Here is an 18,765-nt window from a genome sequence, read left to right on the forward strand (position 1 = left end):
CATCTGCCTGTAAATAAAGTAATGTTCTTAGTGTGTTGTGCTTCTATAAACTAGAACAGGAAGAAGAAACACAGGTCCATATAAAGTTTGCATGTATATATAGGTTTACTGTAAGACAGGTATTAATTCCAATGCAAGCATTTTTTTCTTCAGAAGTTCTTAATGTTGAGAAAGAGCAGACTTCATTTGCTATTTGTTTCATTAGCTGTTCATTGTATTCAGTTTTGTTTCCTTCTGCTCTTAGCAAGCTGGAAAAATCTCCAGGTACATACTTGGATGGAAAAAGTAATGAACACAGCAGTAGATGTACTAAGATGAGAGAAATATCTAGGTAGTACTGTGATCATGTGATTTTTTACTAATAAAATGAATGCAATGTACTGTAAGTTTGTTGTAGGATATTAATTGAGTTGCTTTCTCTATTGACAGTGAGATAGTCTCCATTAACTCTTGAGACAACAGAGCAACACACTAGGAAGTAAACATACAGATACAGGGGAAAAATGGAAGGAAAGAATATGTAGCAAGCTAACATTTGAGATGCTAAAAACATTGGTTCAGAATAAATAAACCAAAACATAGTTTTGTTTGCATGAATAGTTCTGTATTTGCCTTTGAAAATGGCTATTTCTGAGCATCAATAAAGTAAGGGGAGGAGGGAGGTATTGGAACTTGATACGATGGCTTCTTCTCCCCATTTTCCCAATGGATTTTGTAGGAAAACTTGAATCCTTTGGTAGTATTGAACCTCTTTAAAAGAATCCCAGTGGAAGACATCCCTCTACTTCTAATGAACCCACAAGCAGGTAAACCTTCAGATCTGATCCTCACACGGCTCCTGGTGCCTCCACTGTGTATCAGACCCTCTGTGGTGAGCGATTTGAAGTCTGGCACCAATGAGGATGATTTGACAATGAAACTGACAGAGATCATTTTCCTCAATGATGTGATAAAAAAGGTGAGTCAGCCTTCACCCTCTGAGACTGCTGCCTTCAGAAGGATTTGTGTGGAATTGAATATAGCAGATGGGTTTAGTGCTTACAGTCTGGTGCTGTATTTCTATGATGGGCATTTTACTGAGAGACAGGAGCAGCTTACTTCAGATGGGACTGGCTGAGTGGCTGCTTGCAGTGTAGGACCTGCTGAAGGTCTGCTGGGTTCTTATGAGAAATGCTTTTTCATTTCAGCTCTGATCCATTTACTTTTTTTTAATATTTTCTTTTTTTTCCCTCTCCCATGACTGTCACACTTTTTGCATAGTTACTTACAATGAAAATATTACACCTATTGATTTGGGTTTGATTTTTTTCTTGTAGACCTTCCTCTTTTCTTACATTTTTGTGCTTTATTTATTCCACCATCTGATCTTGAGAAATCGGGTTTCATTTAGCATAGCCGTCAAATTGAGACTAAAAGATGATTTGACATTTTATCATTTGCTTAGGAGAGGGCTTCTACCAGAATAATACTTTTCACACTTGGCAAAACTGTTCCTTTGTCAGGCAGACAAAATGAATTGAATGCTAATTCTTCCGTGATGAAAAAACTATTAACTACTGATTTTCCTGTCAGTTAAGTTATATTAGCTTAAGTTGATTGGGAAAAATGTAACTGAAAGAAATACCTAATTTTGTGAGCATTTGTTCAAAGCCCATGTTAGTCAAAAGATTTTTCTTTTTTGCTGGGTTCCCTTGTGATGTGCCTTATGCTATAGTAATATGCATCTTCTCACGAAGTTATTTTCCCTTTTTCATTCCAATTGATGGAAGTTTCATGATATTTTTTGCAAAGGAAGAGTTGTACTCATACAGAAAACTTCTTGTCTAGTTTAATATATGTTGTTACATTTCTTTTCTGAATTGGATTACTATTTTGTTTAGCATAGGATATCAGGAGCCAAAACACAGATGATTATGGAAGACTGGGATTTTCTTCAACTGCAGTGTGCCCTGTACATTAATAGTGAGCTCTCTGGCATACCCCTCAACATGGCACCTAAGAAATGGACCAGAGGTTTTGTTCAGAGACTTAAGGGAAAGCAAGGTTTGTCTAAAAATGGCTTTTAATAATTTTTTTAAAATTGAACCACAAGTCTTTGCTATTGCCAAGTCTCCTTCTGCTACTGCTGTGTAGCACCTCAGTGCTGTTCCTTAGATGATGTTCTAATGTACTGTCTTAACACATAACATTTTGACAACTTTTTATTTAAAGAGTTTCAACTGTTTTGTTTTTTGCTAGGTCGGTTTAGAGGCAATCTGTCTGGAAAGAGAGTGGATTTTTCTGGCAGAACAGTCATTTCACCTGATCCTAACTTGAGAATAGATGAAGTAGCAGTGCCTATTCATGTTGCTAAAATATTGACCTTTCCTGAAAAGGTAAGTAGTATAGGACTCAAAAACTTTTTCTATTCTATTTTTTTTTCCTAAGTCAGACCTTGATGTTGTTTCTTTACTCACTCTAAAAGGGAGTGAATGTACTGCATTATGTTGGAAATGCCATTCATTGATGCTTTGCCAGTTCTCTTGCTGCTGGCAAGTAAAGATCTGTGGTATTGGATATAGGCAAGTGCTGGCAAGGTGTCGTGTAAGGAGTGACATCTCTACAACCAAGACTTTTGCTTCATGTTTTTTCAATTCATTCATAGATTTGTGCAAAGGAGTGGATGGGTACATTTATTTCTAAGTTTCCCTCCCAGATTTTTAATTTAATTTCTCTCTGATATCCTGCTCTAAGATAGGCTGGTGTTTTTCTCCTCTATTCCATCCTGCGAGTTCCCCTCGGCAGCTGGAGGCTGTGTAAGGGGGTTGTCAGTTGAGCCTAAAATTTGAGAATACAAAAGCCATCAGTAAAAACAAGATCCTGAAACATGTACTGCTTGTTTCTGATTGAAGTCTTTATGCAACAGGTGAACAAAGCAAATATTAATTTTATGAGGAAACTTGTCTGCAATGGTCCTGATGTTCATCCTGGAGCAAACTTTATACAACAAAGGCACACTCAAATGAAAAGGTATTGTGCTTATCTGTAATGATTCACTTTTTATTTCTCCCTATCAACTTGTTCTTGTTGGTATATGAAGGCAGTTATATCTGCAGGGATTAAAATTTATTTTTAGAACCTTTCATGCAGGGCAGTAGAGAAAGAATTGTCTTTATGTTCTCAGGTTTATTGTACCAGTTTTTAAAATAGTCTCTTGCATTTAAACTAAAGTGCACATGCACTAATGATGTTGAAGTGCAGTTAGATTATTTTATGTCTGAGGTGATCTTAGCTGAAATGGAGGTAGTAGTACAGACACAAGTGAAAACAGGTGGTTTTAGCCAAGTTGTACTGGCTGTTTTCATGTGAGAAGTAATCTAAAGTCAGTTTATATGTAGGAAGGAGGGATAATACATGAATGAAACTTCCTATACTCTGATAGAATTGAAATAAACTCTGTGCACTTAAAAATGGACTTTTTTCTTACTTAATGCTTAATCACTGTATCTAATGCCAAAATAGGTTCACTGCTTAGAATAGCAGTGACTGATGTTCAGTCCATACCAGTTTTGTTTTCTAGTTATTGTAATACCAATACTCCAGTGTTTAATGGAAAAGTTGGCATTATAAACACAGAATTAATTTTTAGTTGTCTTTGTTTAGTGTCTGTGTATCTTCTGACTGCATTGTTCTCTCTTTCTATGAAGGTTTTTGAAGTACGGGAACAGAGAGAAGATGGCCCAGGAGCTGAAGTTCGGTGACATTGTGGAGCGCCATCTGATCGATGGTGACATTGTCCTGTTCAACAGGCAGCCCTCTCTGCACAAGCTGAGCATCATGGCCCACATTGTGAGTGTACACAGGCTGGCACAGACAGTGCAGCCTGCAATGCCAGGCACTTGGCCTTTATGGTGTTTCTGTCTTACACAAGCAAAAATCAACAGCTCCTGCTGAAACAGTGTGTGAGGCAAGGATGAATGCAGTGCAGTTGTGCCTGTGTATGGGAATTGATGTGTACCCAGACAGGATTCTGTGTGCACACTTCTTCCAACAGCTGTAGTTGACCTTGCTATGTCTTCTTCTGTGAGCATTTCATTTTTGTGGAGTTGATGTGATCTCTACAAAGCATGTTGTCTTGTGTGCTTTTAATAAATATTTCATAATGAAAATTATTAGCTACATTTCTATAATATAATCTGAACACAATTTCTGTCAGTTCCCGCTGAGTCAAATCCTATAATCAGGAATTTTGATTCATTTTTGTAATATAAAAAGGAAGCACTTGAGCATGGCTTTTTTTTAGCCATGATTGACTGTGTGTACCTAATTTTTTTTTCCTTTTCCAGGCTAGAGTAAAACCTCATAGGACATTCAGGTTCAATGAGTGTGTCTGTACACCATACAATGCTGACTTTGATGGAGATGAGATGAACCTTCACCTTCCTCAGACAGAAGAAGCAAAAGCAGAAGCACTTGTTTTAATGGGGGTGGGTAGATAAAATGCTCATGCTGGGATTTTGCTGGTGACAGATGGGCTGAGTCCTTTAGTTATTAACTTGCATGTGAAATCTGAAGTACTGTCAAGATTACTGGGTGTGGATATTTTCCATCTTTGAAGCTGCTTGAAAACTCTGCAAAAACCACTTCAGAATAAATTAGGACTGGTACACCCTGGTAATCAACTAGCCTTAGGTTTAACATTTGGGGAAATTGCAGTGGAGATGTCATGAGTATGCTTCTGCCTGACTGTCCTTAGAGATGGCTACCAGGGTGGCTCTGTTACCAGCAGATCCATCATTTGCTTCTGGTCTGACAGCCTCGGAATTGCAGTTAGATGGACCAGCTGGAGATGAGGTGGTGATACTGGGCTTGTACTGGAGAGTGCAGCTTCCCAGAGAATGCAGGAGGGAGTGGGCTCATAGGGCAGGTCAGAAAGGGAGAAGGGAGGGAAGATAAATAAGGATCTGATGGTTGGAATCTTTGATCTGTGGTGTGAGTCAGTAGCTGAGGGTTTACAAATCCATTGCTCCTTTAGCATTGCCAAATGCTACTCTCAATTCGGGTGTACCCATACAATTGTTGGCTGCAGCCTGTTGGAGCTCACTGAACTGACTTGTGAGCTTAAAAAGAACACCCCCAAGTGTGTGATTCAGGTCTGTGTGGGAATGGGTTCAGGCAAAACTGCTCCATGGGTGGGGGTGATGAACTGGAGCAGTAGTTTGAGTAAAACAGAAGATCATGGGGCTAGAGGTGGCTTTATTGTTACCCATCAGGAGGGATTACACCACTTGCAGTATTGCAGTTGATCCCTATAGTGAATGTAACACCTGTTGTTGTTTCCCCTGTTCTCAAAGCTAGCTTGTCTTCCCTTCCCTGTCCTACCAAAACACATCAAGTTGTTTGCCACTTCTGTTTGGAAACAGAATATGCTATTTCCAGTAACTTTTCTCAGACTATTCCTTAGCTGTCAGTAGATGTGCATGGATGAAAGTGAACTGGAACTTCTGACTTGTTTTTTCCATCTTTTTGAAGAAAGCTGTAGTTCAATTTAGAATAAGCTTTGACCATCTCACCATAAAATAAATGTCTTAAATGATAGATTCCATTTTAAATAGCCAATGGAATATCAGTGTCTTCAAATGCATAACATCTTTTTGTGTCATGCAGACTAAAGCAAACTTGGTAACACCTAGAAATGGAGAGCCTCTTATTGCTGCTATTCAAGATTTCCTCACAGGTGTGTATGAGCTGGTTTCAGAGCTGTGTGATCTAACAGTTGTTCCTTCAGAATCACTTCCCTTTTTCAGAGATTTTCTATATTAATTAAAAACTTGCATCTTTCACAAGTCAAAGTAACATTATTAAATAAGGCCCATGTTTTCCTGGAAGATAATGATGCCCTCAGAGTAATTTCTGATGTTGTCTACCTTTGTAGCTGCTATTATTACTGCCTTTGAGTGTGTTTTTCTGCAAATGAATGTTTGAGATCTTTGTCTGCATTCAGTAGACAATGTAAACTGCTTATTATTATGGTAGAGGAATTAATTTCACTCAATAACTATTAGCTTTAACCTCCAGTATGTACCTTCAATGTCTTTAATGCATTAGGAAATGTTCAATGAATATAAGGAAGAAGGTTTACAAAAATAAATGCTGAAGCTTTGTTTCATTTAGGAAATAGAGTCTGAGATCAAGAGAGTAAGTTATATAAATAGACTCTTCCTAATTTTTAGACATTTAGTGTGGAGCAATTCAACAAAATTCTGGAAAGGATTTACAACTAAAGCTGTCTAAACTATTGTTGTTTTGCATAGTAAGTAGCTGATTCATATAAGAATGAAATAATTAACACTGAGTATGCAATGGCTTTTAAATTGAATCTAAATTCAGTCTGTCATGATACTTTTTTCATTCCAGGTGCTTACCTTCTTACATTAAAAGATACCTTTTTTGATCGAGCCAAAGCCTGTCAAATTATTGCATCTATCCTGGTTGGCAAGGATGAAAAGGTCAAAGTTCGCCTTCCACCCCCAGCAATTCTGAAGGTGTGTCAAACTATTTTTTTCATGTTACTAAGGTTTTCTTTATTGTGTGTTCTTGACCCATAGTGATGCTACATGAATTTGTCAACTCCTAAAGTTTGAAATCAAAGGTACTTTATAAAGAAGAATTATGAATGTTGCACCCTCTTTCAGAAATGACATGACAGCAGCATCTTTGAGGTTTTTTGCCTTTTCTAGTTAGAAAGGGGAACTCCCTCCCTCTAGTTAGAGGGAGCAGTAGGGCATGTTTCTCTGAGTGCATGCTCATACCCTGTTGTAAAGGATAACCATTCAGCACCCAGGAGGTTCAAATCTATGAAAGGGGATGTGTTTCAAAGGAATGCTACCATGCATTTCTACAAGTATGATTCTCTGTAGACTTGTTCTGTATGTCAGGCAATTTTACAATTAAATTCTTGCTTGCTCTTTTTCTGTAGTCTTAGCATAAACTTGTAACCTTTATTCTTCTCCTGCTGTTTCTCTCAGCCTGTAACACTCTGGACAGGAAAACAGGTTTTCAGCCTCATCCTCAAACCCAGTGATGATTGTCCTGTAAAAGCCAACCTACGAACCAAGGGCAAACAGTATTGTGGCAAAGGGGAGGACCTGTGCTACAATGATTCTTGTGAGTGACCCTTCTAAAGCAGTGTTTTGCAAGTTGTCAAAGAAATCTTGGAAATTATTGAGCTTCCTGTAGGCATTGAAGCTGTACTTGACATAAGTGTTCTTGAAATGAAAATAAGATCTTGCAGTTTTTCTCAAGACTTGAAGTCTGTTTTCTTAAACTGAAAGAAGTTTTGTATGATGCTCAGTTTGTCATGGTGCTTTACTGTTTGAAGGTGAGAGAGAGGAAAGCAAAGCTTAGGAAGTGGTTGTTCAGAGGGCAAGTGAAAAAATTTAGTCTCTTGATGGGGGGTACTAATGCAGGGATTAGAAGTCAAACACTGTAAGGAGATAGAACATGCAGGGAAGATAAATCCCTAGGATATCAAACCATCCATGTCCTTCCACTTAGGGATGTCAGTGGCAGATGGAATGCAAAAAGCGCCATGGTTGAAAAGGCTGTAGAGGAAGACTTTTCTTAGAATTACTTTAATATGCATGTGGTGACTGTTGGAAAGGAACTTGAGCAGGCAGGCTTAGGCTGGTTCCTTGCTGCTCACAAGTGTAAGTTGAGGAAGCATTGATTTATACTAATTCTGTCATGCAATGTTGCTTCAAGAAAGAATTTCCCAGTTAGCACTCAAGCCCTCTCTACAGATGACTGAGTGGTTCCTGCAGATGAAAGGAACACTCTGTGCTATGAAGTCGGTTGTAAACATAGTGGAACAATTTTTTAAGCTTCTAAATATTGTAGGACAAAAGGCCACAAAGCAATCCTGCTCACACTCCTGTGAACAAAAGACATTGACTTTCACAGTCTATTAATTTCATAAAATATGGCAAGAGTCCATTTTCTGAGTTACACAGGAGCACATGATGTTGAAAACTTGCAGGTTTTTTTGTTGGCTGTTTTCAGTTCTCTGAAAAAAAAAACGCATTTCTGCAGACAGAGTAATTCTGAAAGTCCTCTGCAATTTCTCAAAAGTCTCAAGAAAACCTGAATCGTATTTTAATTTGATATTATAAGTGATAGAGCAGTGACTTGTGCTTCAAGAAGATGATGCCTAAATTCACATTGAAAATTCTGAGCATAAACAGAGCTTCTATTTAAAAATTCTCTCCATAAGTGATTACTAATGGGTGGTGAGTGTTTTAGAAAACTGGTGAATTTTTTGCCTTTTCATTTCTAGATGTCACAATTCAAAACAGTGAGTTAATGAGTGGCAGTATGGACAAAGGAACCCTGGGGTCAGGATCCAAGAACAACATCTTCTACATCTTGCTGAGAGACTGGGGCCAGGTGGAAGCTGCAGATGCCATGTCACGTCTGGCCAGACTTGCTCCAGTCTATCTTTGTAAGTACATTTCCTTGTAAAATAATACTTCAATACAGAAATAGAGAGCAAGCAAGATTTTTGCTTCAAATGTGACATGCTGTGCTTGTAAAAAAGTATGCTTGTTTTGAAGGTGGGAGACAGTGATACTATTATTATTGTGTTTATGAAGTGCTTGTGATGGTCACATGATGGGAGGCAAAATTGAAAGTTCCCAGTAGTATTTCCTGGGTTTAATTTGTTTTCTCTATATGAGATTGAACTATAATTTTTTTTCTTTTTAATAATAGCTAATCGTGGCTTTTCAATTGGAATTGGTGATGTAACCCCTGGGCAGGGCCTGCTAAAAGCTAAGTATGAGCTCCTGAATGCTGGCTATAAGAAATGTGATGAGTATATTGAAGCTCTGAACACTGGCAAGCTACAGCAACAGCCTGGTTGTACTGCAGAAGAGACACTAGAGGTACATTTTTTAATTAAATTCACTCTCCATTTGCAGTAGAGGCTTCACACATACATTCTTGTACATTGAAAGTCTATGGTTGTCTTCTCAAACCTTAAAATACAAGCAAATACAGTCCCTAGGCATGTAACTTGAGCTGAGTCTGTACAGGCTTTAGGTGTTTGTATGCATCTAAAAAATCTAGCTTAACACAGAACAACAGAAATCCTCCAGGGTGTATTGGGGTGATACTGGAGAATAAAATTACACAGGTAATTGGAATAAGTTAATTACATTGATCAAGATTTTCATGGCTATCTTCTGTGCAGCACTGTGTGACTTAGAGCTTAGTGCAATGCTCAGTTTAGCAGATATTTCTGATGCTGATAAGAGATTGTCATGTTCTTGGATACCCCTGTCTTATCCAAACAAAGACATTTTCTTCAGCAAACTGGAAGTTAGGCAAGCTGAAATTTAAAATTGTTTTACCTGAAGGAACAACTGGGTTTCTTTGTCTTCACTGTTTTGCACTCCCTTGAACTATTGAAGGTGTTGATGGGAGTGATAGAGTTCTGTTTGTGTGTTTTTTAGCAAATTCTGAACCTCTGAAATACTGTATTTCAGGCTTTAATCCTTAAAGAACTGTCTGTTATCAGAGATCATGCTGGCAGTGCCTGTCTCAGAGAACTGGACAAGAGCAACAGTCCCCTGATCATGGCTCTCTGTGGTTCTAAAGGTAGGGACAGCTGAACTTGGCATGTAGGTTGCTCACTCCTTCACTTATGTGGAACTTTGTTCTTCCATCTTTATAGTTTGTTTTATACTGTCAGTTTGCAAGTTCATGTCATAGCTGTTTCAAGTGGTTAAGTACAGTTGGATATAGTTAAAGTCAAGGAGATGTTCTGCTATTCTTGTGTCTTGATTTTTAGTGCTAGTTGCAAAATATCTTGTTCTTAAGACTTACTAATTATTCAGTTAAAGGTTTTCAGTTGTGTTTCTACTTCAAGTGTTTATATCACATAGAAAAATCAACAGTAAATGGTACATTCAGAATGGGAACTAACATTTTGTAGAATCATGGAATTATTTGGAAGGGGCTTTAAAGATCATCTGGTTCCAACCCCCTGCCCTTCTACCAGACCAAGATAGGGCATCCACAGCTTCTCTCAGCAACCTTGTTATAAAGAGTTTCTTCCTGATGTCCAATCTAAATCTGCCCTCTGACAGTTTGAAGTCATTCCTCCTGTTCTATCACTACATGCCCTTGTGTCAAGTCCCTCTGTGTCTTTGTTGTAGCCCCTCTTTAGGTACTAGAAGATGCTATAAGGTCTTGAATTCTTGAGGGAGTTTTCATTTGTTTTTTTTACGAATTTGAACAAGTCACTTTTGCTTTTTTTGGCTGTCTAATAAATTTTTTTATTTTATTTCTAACAACATGTCACTGTGAGGCTTTTTGTGGAAAGCCTCACAGGGGCATGTTGTATTCTAAAGAAATACTGAAATCTAAGACAAAAAGTATATTAAGTGTATCATTTTTGTGGGGGTTTTGGGGGGGCATTGTTTGCAAACATATTCAGCAATTAAAACTTCGGAGTTAGTGACTTAATTCTCTAGGACTTAATTTGTTCTAGGAGTCCTGGTAGACTGAACTCTTTATGAAAAATATTGTTGAAGTATGTTTATTGAAGAAATTGGGAAGCAAAATATGTAGGTTAGGATCATGGGCTGTGTACAACACCATCTGTGATACAACCCAGGATAATAAAAGGATGGCAGCCAAATAAAGGCATGAATGTCTATGACTCAAAGGAAAAAAAATGAAAAATTGTTGCCTGTGTCATAGACTTCAGTGCATAAATGCACTTAAGAGTTTGCATAAATCCTGAAATTACCAGGACGAGTAACAGCAAAGCTTCCCTAAGTCTTGCGGTTCTGATTTGCTGAGCAGCTATGAGGCTAAATAATTCACCTTCATGGAAGTGAAGATAGCCCTTCACCCTCAAATGAGGAATATACTGCTTCCCTGATGAGCTTTCTTTTCCTTGTGTTTTCAGGCTCCTTCATTAACATATCCCAGATGATTGCTTGTGTAGGGCAGCAGGCTATCAGTGGGTCCCGTGTTCCTGATGGGTTTGAGAACAGATCCTTGCCTCACTTTGAGAAGCATTCTAAGGTAATTCTGGGGGTTTACAACAGACTGTGAAGGAAAGTGGAACAAGTTTCTTTAAACATTTTTGAGGAGACTATATGATGAAACATGCTGCCATGATATGCTGAAGGAAAAGGATCATATATGGTCAATGTAAAATGTTTTGTGTGATTTGGGAGTTAACAACAGTGCTCTGAATTGCCACAGGATGTCTAGTTAGCTTGACTTTTTACATCTAATCCTTGCTTTGACCTTTCTAATTTAGTAAAATTAAAGTGAGGTGAGGATACAATTTTGGTTCTCTTGATAATCCTAAAAATAATTAGCTAAAGTTTCTCACTGGTGTTACATTTGACTGCACAAATACTTTCCAGGAAAACTGCTGAATGTGTGTTGGTGTCTTTAAAAACAGGTGAGAACATGCCAGATCGATTGATCTGGTTTTTCTCTTTTTCCACCAGGATGGCTACCATGGGTTACTCTGTGTTTCATGTTTTGGTCCTACATGAAGCAAGTGACTCTCATGCACTTGTTAATATAATCCAGTGAGATGAATTTCTTTTAAGTGCTGTTTGAAATCTAATGAACACTAGTGAAGGTTCTGGGTATGAGCCCATAGTCTAGTTTGTGTGCTAGCTAAGTGTCAGATGGTAGCTATGACACATATGTGACTAAATGTCCAAATTGCAACTTCTGAGTTCTGTAACATACTGAATAAGTAGAAAAGGAAGCAATATTTAATGGTTTTGATGAGAAGATAAAATGTAGCTCTAGCTGTTTTTCTGATTTATAAAGCATTACCTGTTGTTAAATAACAACAAACAGTGATTTTTGACTTGAAGGGATGCCTGTGTAAATTTCATTGGCAAGAGCTTTCCTCAGGGGTGAGGGCAAACCATTGAAAAAAATTATTAAGTACATATCTCCAGTTGTATTTTTCCTAGCTTCCTTAGTCTTCAGCAAATACCTTTGCACTATTATAGCAAAATGAACATTCTTAATTGCAGTTTCTATTTTTGCAAGTTTAATGGAAGTGTTGGTGTAGTTTTGGGAAGGAATAGCTGGACATGGGGCAAGGAGGAAGGAGCAACTGTGATCAATTAGTTTGGAAGAACTAGGCAAGGTTTCTGAAACCTTTATTCAGGTCTAAAATGCGGATATGGAACTTGAGAGCTAAGCAGAGCTGAGGTTGTTGTCCTGTGTTGGTGGGGGTATTGGCTGACTTGCAGAAAGCATTTCAATGACATGCACCATGCCTTTCTGTAACATACAGAACATGCATTGCATTTTAACTGTGTGTTTCCCACTCTTCCCTGCAGCTCCCTGCAGCAAAAGGCTTTGTTGCCAACAGCTTCTATTCTGGCTTGACTCCCACAGAATTCTTTTTCCACACAATGGCTGGTCGAGAAGGTCTGGTTGATACAGCTGTAAAAACAGCTGAAACTGGGTATATGCAGGTAATGGTCAGCAGAGTGAGGGTTTTATCAGTCTGCAAACATGTGGATATTTCTCTTGTGCGTGTTGAGGTGATAGATCAGGGAGAACTGCAAACCTTGCGTGTTTTCAATGTAAACAGAGTAGTTTATACTATGGAATACATGGCTTGGTCTTCTCCAGGAGGTGTGGAGTTTGTAAACGAGACCTCAGCTAGTGGTACAAGAATATGCTTGTATTAAGCTGTTTCTTCCTGAATATGGGTAAAAGTCCTTGTTCCGTGCAATTGTTGAGGACTTCTTTCTGTGTAGTGTTCCTGAACCTGATGTGAGTGATGACAGAAATGCAGCTAAAGCTCCCTTTCACTGTCTGCTCTCTAGGTAAGGGGACCTTGGCCATATAGGCTTAGACTGGTTCTGTAAGATTTTAGTGTCTTTGGTTGTAAATAAGTGTCCTTCCAACAAAGCTTCTTGCTTTTATGTGCAGTCTTAAGATTTGTGTTCCAACATTTAAGTAGTATGTGAATTATAGTCCTTGTCCCAGTGTAACAGAGAGCAGAAAAGCCAAGATAAGTTGGGGCTGGGAACACATTCCAAGATACACAATTAAGTGTATAAAGACAGAAAAAACCCCACCTTTTGGAGTAGTCTCCAAAACTAATGGAATAATCTTGGCATGTCTGCAGGTATTTGTGTATATATAAATATAATAAGCAATCTGCAAAATATTTTTCCTCTTCAATTCTCTTCCTATATCAATGAATTGTAGCACTTGGACTTTGAAATGTAAAAAAAAAAATCTTAACATTTTATCTTACCTTTTTTCTCACCAGTGAGAAAAAAAGTACCAATTCATAGTCTAGTTTAGGTGATCTAATGTGCTTTCATGGAACAATGAAGTCCATCTTTCAAGTAGAAATGTTTTAACCTAAAATGTTTGATAGCATGCTTTCTTTTGGGGAATGCCAAGGAATATGATAGTTAAGGGATTTCCCAATATAAGGAGTTAATGTAGGAGAAGCAGATAACCCAGATAGAAAAATGGTTTTAGCACGTGACCTCTGTTTTTTTCTCAGTGAAAAGAATCATTGAGAGGCTCTGCTTTCATATACAAAAAGTATTGTATCCCTTGAGAAATAAATCTGCTTGGAAGAATATGAGTGTTATGCCAAAAAACCCACCCAAATAAATCCCTCAGACTACAATAGGTTTTTGCAGCTTAGGCTTAAATCATTAGCTTTTCTATATAATAGAATTGTAAATGTGGAGTATTGTGTTGTTGCATGAAATTTTCTTGACTTGAATGTTCTGTAGAATGTACAGTAAGGCCTGAGGGGTAATACATGATTTTAAGTAGGTTTTCATGCCTGCTGATCACTGTGTCAGATTTATTTCCCAAATCTGTTTCTGTGCTTCTTGTATTGCAAATCAACAGCTGTTTTTAAAAAGATCAGTTTTACTTTCCTTGTACTTTTTTTTTCCCTTCAGAGACGTCTGGTAAAATCCCTTGAAGATCTTTGTTCACAATATGATTTAACAGTCAGAAGTTCTACTGGTGACATTATACAGTTCATTTATGGAGGGGATGGCTTGGATCCTGCAGCTATGGAAGGGAAGGATGAACCACTGGAATTCAAGAGAGTTCTAGACAATATCAGGGTAAGGATTGCTGAAATCCTTATTGAAAGTGTGAAAATACTGTTAAGCATGGAGAAGAAAGTAGCAAATAATAGGGAAAATTGTTTCACTGGAAATACTTACTTTCAAACTGCCTTTTTTGAATGGTCCTGGTCAGTCTTTCAGGATGTGTATTCTAAGAGTATTGGATGTTTTTTTCCAGTGGAACAGCAATTTGTGTGTAGAGACCAAACCGTGTATAAGCTGTGACAAGTAAAATTTCTTTCTGTGCTCGAAAATAGTTTTGTGGCCTGATATCCAGCTCAGTAGATAATTACTGCTGGCTTATTTGGACACTAGTTTGGTACATTGCACAGATTAGTTCTCTGTTAAATCAAGACATGGGTGTTCCTTGAGTTCAGCTGGCAGGCGGTTGGTCAATAATATTGTCATGTTTGAAGACTTGTTCAGTTTTGGTTTTGTGGTTGGTGTGTCGTGACCCCCTTCCCCCAGAAAAATGCCTTTTGCTGAAGTAACTGTTTAGATCTCTGTAATATGGGTGTAAAAAATGGGTAGAACTAGAAATGTCTGGGTGTATACCTTCAAATTTGCAGAAATAAGGAGGAGTGGATGTGGTCCTTCTTCCCACAGTAGTCTGATATTTAGTGTAGAAAACCAAAACCAACCAAAAAAACCCCCATTAAACAAACTACAAAAAGACACAACCAGAAATAAAGAATGCTGTTATTCAGTTCTCCATATCTGTGTTCTGTATTTTTGCAATGGAGTTTTTGTGCATGTGCTGTCTGTGGATAACTCAGGTTTTTTCCTATGAAGGCTGTCTATCCATGCCGAAGTGAGCCAGCCCTTAGCAAAAATGAATTGGTGTTAACATCTGAGTCCATCATGAAGAAGAATGAATTTCTTTGCTGCCAAGACAGTTTTCTGCAGGTAATGATCTCACTTCCTTATCACACTGTGATTAACTTTTCTTCAGGATTTAAGCACAGGACTTTAGCCTGTCAGGAGACTACTTACATGGCTTTTAAGGGTGAGTGAAGGTTCACATGGCTGCTTATACTTTGAATTGTAAAATTCAATCTGTTTGAAAGAGCATGGGCAATTTTAATATTTATGAGAGCAGCCACTCTCAAGACTTCCTTGAGAATCAGTGATCAAAGCTGTGGAATTAAGCTGCCTGTAGAATTAACCTTGCATCTATATAAAGCTGTTACCTTGATGAACCTTCTGATTACTGAGAGTGATGAGAAAAAATTCATTTCATGACCTGTATTTGAAGGGGTTCTTTTTAATAGATCAGAGTGTTTCAGAGCACAAGGTAAACCTGAGTTGCACTTCCATTGATAGAGTCAAATGACATGTGTATTTGAAATATGCTGTAAAACTTAACTGTAAGTCTGAAGGAAAAGAAATCAAATAATTTAACATTAGAGTTTGTGGATAAAGCTGGTTTTTAAGTATACATATTTTAAATAATATAATGAAAATTTAAATAATTGTTATTAATTTCAGAAGTACAGATATGGCTACATCACCTTAGTGATAATTAGCTTAAGATTTTTTAAGTTTTAGATAGTTACGTTTTCTTCTTTCCTTTTTTTTTTGTTCATCCTTGAAGACATTAACTGAGACAGGTTATGAAAAATATAATGAGGTAATCGTAGCATGTGTGTGCCCTGTGTGAGCATTAATGTTAGTGCTTTTTAGCTAGAGATGTGTGTATAGTGCTAAAGTAATTGATTAGCGTATATACATTACTGCTTGTTAAATTAAGACATAATGATCATCACAATTATTTAACTTAATGTGAATATTATGACATGTTAATACCCATTGCTGAATTCAAGGATTTTGAGGAAGCTTTCTTTCAGTACTTGACACTTTTTCCTGGAAGTCATTCATTTACTCTCTAGGGATATGAGCATGTTTTTCTGGTGTTTTCCTTTCCCTTCCTCCACTTTTCCATTCCAGAACAGAGATGCTGCTTAATGCTGTTATTTTAGCCAGAGGTTCCTGTAATGGGCTTATCCACTCCAGTCCAGAACACTGTGTGTCTAAAAAAAGTCATTTTTTTGTGCTTTTTTTGAGATGATGGAATAAAGGTGCTGTGAATGTGATGCAAACACACCAAAAGCTCAGCACACAGCCAGTCAGTGCTGCCCTATGCAGAGTTGGCCTACTGGGTCTGCCTGATCTGGAGAAGATTTTGCTGAGTCTCGTGGCATTGTCTGTGCCACTGTGCATTCCAGAGGCTTCTTCACTGCACAGATTGCCATGCAAGCAGTGCTTCTGGTGTGTGAGTGTGTGACCCCACTAACTTGGCTGCTGGACACCTGATGCAAACCCTGAACTGCCCTTTGGCCTAGGCAGCAAGGAGGAGCTGGCAAGGCCTGTGTTGAGCCACATTTTACTGAGCCCGTTTGGTGCCTCTTCATTAATCTGGTCCAGACTAAGACTTCATGAATTTAGAAGCTGTGAAAAAAAACCAGTGGTTTTTTGAGTCCACTCTGGAAGTTACATAGCTATGCTCATAGAGTACAGTATTGCACTAAAGATAATAAATCCAGAGAGAGACAGAGCTAGGCTCAGCAAAGAGTGAGCTACATTTTCGTTCCATTTGTAGCAAAAATTAATCCATAGTTTGGGTAAACTGCCAACATATACTTGAAAGCTGAGAAGAATAAGTAATTTCCTCTTTTAGGTCTTCTGCATGAATAAAAATTAGTCAATAAAAAATAAGTTTTCAGAGATTTATCTTCTACCTTTTTTTTACTCTGGTCTATGGAAATAACATATAGTTTGATTACCCTATTCAGAATTATATGTAATAGCTGATTTATTGTGTTGGAGTTGTTTGGATTTTTTAAAGTACTTTGGAACTTGGGCACTGTCAAAGAGGAAAAGTTTTCTGCAAGTCCTGCAACATTGCTTTTTTTATGCACGTGTAATGAAAAGATTAACCTGTCTAATTCCGTATTATTGCCTAAACATTTATTTTAGAAGAAAAATCACATTATTAATTTTTTGCAAATATGTTGGGGTCAAAAGCCTTTAAAATGTCCAAGTATATTTGTGAATAATGCTACTTACTGCAGGGCAGAAAAAAGGGGCAAAAACATAAGAATACATCCTGTCATCCAAGTGGGGAAGCAACTTTGGAGCGTCCATTCCAGCAGCACTTCTGTTGCCTGTTCTTCCTTTTGAACTTGGTTCTGGTACTCACAGAAAAAAATGTACTTTCTGGAAGTATCTTGAATATCAGTAAGAATGTTATTTTTGAGAGAGAATTCTGTTAGAATGTAGTAGAAATGTTTTCATAATGTTTCTATGAACTCGGCTGTGGAAAAAACAAATGGCAGTCCCTCAGATAATTCCTTGTTTTTGCAAGTAATTGCCAGTGCTTATCTGACTGTGCTGGTTGCAAGGGGTCCAGTACCTAGTGCAGAAGAGGCAATGCTGTGTGACCATCACTCTGTTTGTTAGGTAGGACTAATGGGATAGAAAAGGGTTAAAAGGACTCTAAAAAATCCAAGTATTTGTTTCTTTATAGAGGCTTTCCTAAAATCTTGGTCGAAATAGATGGGAAGGATTTCCTCTTGCTTTTTGTTTATATTTTGGTTTTGATAACCTGTGTTAATGGTCATGACTTGCACCAAGTCCATGTTTGCTAAAGAGTTTAATCATGGATCTCATATTTCATGACTTCTAGTGTAAATGTATATGTCCAATGTGTAATGACCAAATAATCTTTTATAGAATACATGCTGGATATTATTCTAACAGTATTGTTTCAGTTTATGTTCCATTGAAGACTATTAGAACTTCTTTTGGGTAAGCCTGGTAAGAGAGTGAAAGGTCTATGTAGTATGACCTGTTGAATGCAATTATCTTCAAGACCTCTCCACAGCTTGGAGGAGTTATTTGAATCATATTAGGGAATCATATTATATACATGTGTATATAATAGTTCTGAATTTTGAGGTTTCTTCTATCAAAGAAAGTGCACCTCAGATTTCTGATATATATCCAGCAGATGTGCTTCATATACTTTTTCTCTTGCCACAGTCTTTCCATTTTGACTATTTTGAATAGTGAGGGTTGAGTGAGAATGTGTTTGTGTCAGTAGTGCCAAGAAATAAGAATTTTGAGTTGGTGTTTGAGTTTTTAAATCACTTCCAGTAAGTGGGGAGTAGGAAGGGTCAGCCCAAGTCAGCTATCTTCACCAGTCAGTGTGTGCTCAGGAAGGATGCTTTTATTCAGCATGGACCACAGTCTTCATGTCCTGCTACTGATTTGTGGCTACCCCAAAGTGGATCTGGATTGCTAAACTCTAATGTATGTGTTTGTCTGATTTTTGATGTTCTTTTCTTCATACTGTGCATTATTAATTTATTGTAAATATTTGGAGCTTAAATAACTTACTGTTCAAGACTTCAATATGGACACCATGTCTTTGCTTACTATGATTTTAATGTGATTTCAGGAAATTAAAAAATTCATCAAAGCTGTTTCTGAGAAGATAAAAAAAACTAGGGACAAGTATGGAATTAATGACAATGGCACAACAGAGGTAAATAACTTCAGTGTGGTAATGATGTCATTCTTTTCCATCTCCATAAGTTGTTGCTTTTCCAACTACTCCATT

At 37.6% G+C, this 18,765-nt stretch overlaps 1 protein-coding gene across 2 annotated transcripts in view; it reads left to right on the forward strand.

Annotated features, from left to right (window-relative positions):
- The window catches only part of POLR3A (RNA polymerase III subunit A), a 32,708-nt gene that overhangs the window by 4,140 nt on the left and 9,803 nt on the right, over nt 1-18,765 (forward strand). The window contains exons 6-23 of one of the 2 annotated variants that reach the window (XM_058810118.1): nt 719-958; nt 1,881-2,043; nt 2,239-2,375; nt 2,906-3,009; nt 3,687-3,828; nt 4,326-4,466; nt 5,647-5,716; nt 6,397-6,524; nt 7,008-7,146; nt 8,315-8,479; nt 8,749-8,921; nt 9,525-9,636; nt 10,955-11,073; nt 12,369-12,506; nt 13,971-14,141; nt 14,937-15,050; nt 15,739-15,774; nt 18,604-18,690. In XM_058810118.1, the coding sequence (XP_058666101.1) occupies nt 719-958; nt 1,881-2,043; nt 2,239-2,375; nt 2,906-3,009; nt 3,687-3,828; nt 4,326-4,466; nt 5,647-5,716; nt 6,397-6,524; nt 7,008-7,146; nt 8,315-8,479; nt 8,749-8,921; nt 9,525-9,636; nt 10,955-11,073; nt 12,369-12,506; nt 13,971-14,141; nt 14,937-15,050; nt 15,739-15,774; nt 18,604-18,690 (2,379 nt within the window). The remainder of the gene's footprint in view (nt 1-718; nt 959-1,880; nt 2,044-2,238; nt 2,376-2,905; nt 3,010-3,686; nt 3,829-4,325; nt 4,467-5,646; nt 5,717-6,396; nt 6,525-7,007; nt 7,147-8,314; nt 8,480-8,748; nt 8,922-9,524; nt 9,637-10,954; nt 11,074-12,368; nt 12,507-13,970; nt 14,142-14,936; nt 15,051-15,738; nt 15,775-18,603; nt 18,691-18,765) is intronic. The other variant, XM_058810119.1, reaches the window with a different exon arrangement.

The sequence above is a fragment of the Ammospiza caudacuta genome, chromosome 9 (assembly GCF_027887145.1).
Source record: "Ammospiza caudacuta isolate bAmmCau1 chromosome 9, bAmmCau1.pri, whole genome shotgun sequence".
Lineage (NCBI taxonomy): Eukaryota > Metazoa > Chordata > Aves > Passeriformes > Passerellidae > Ammospiza > Ammospiza caudacuta.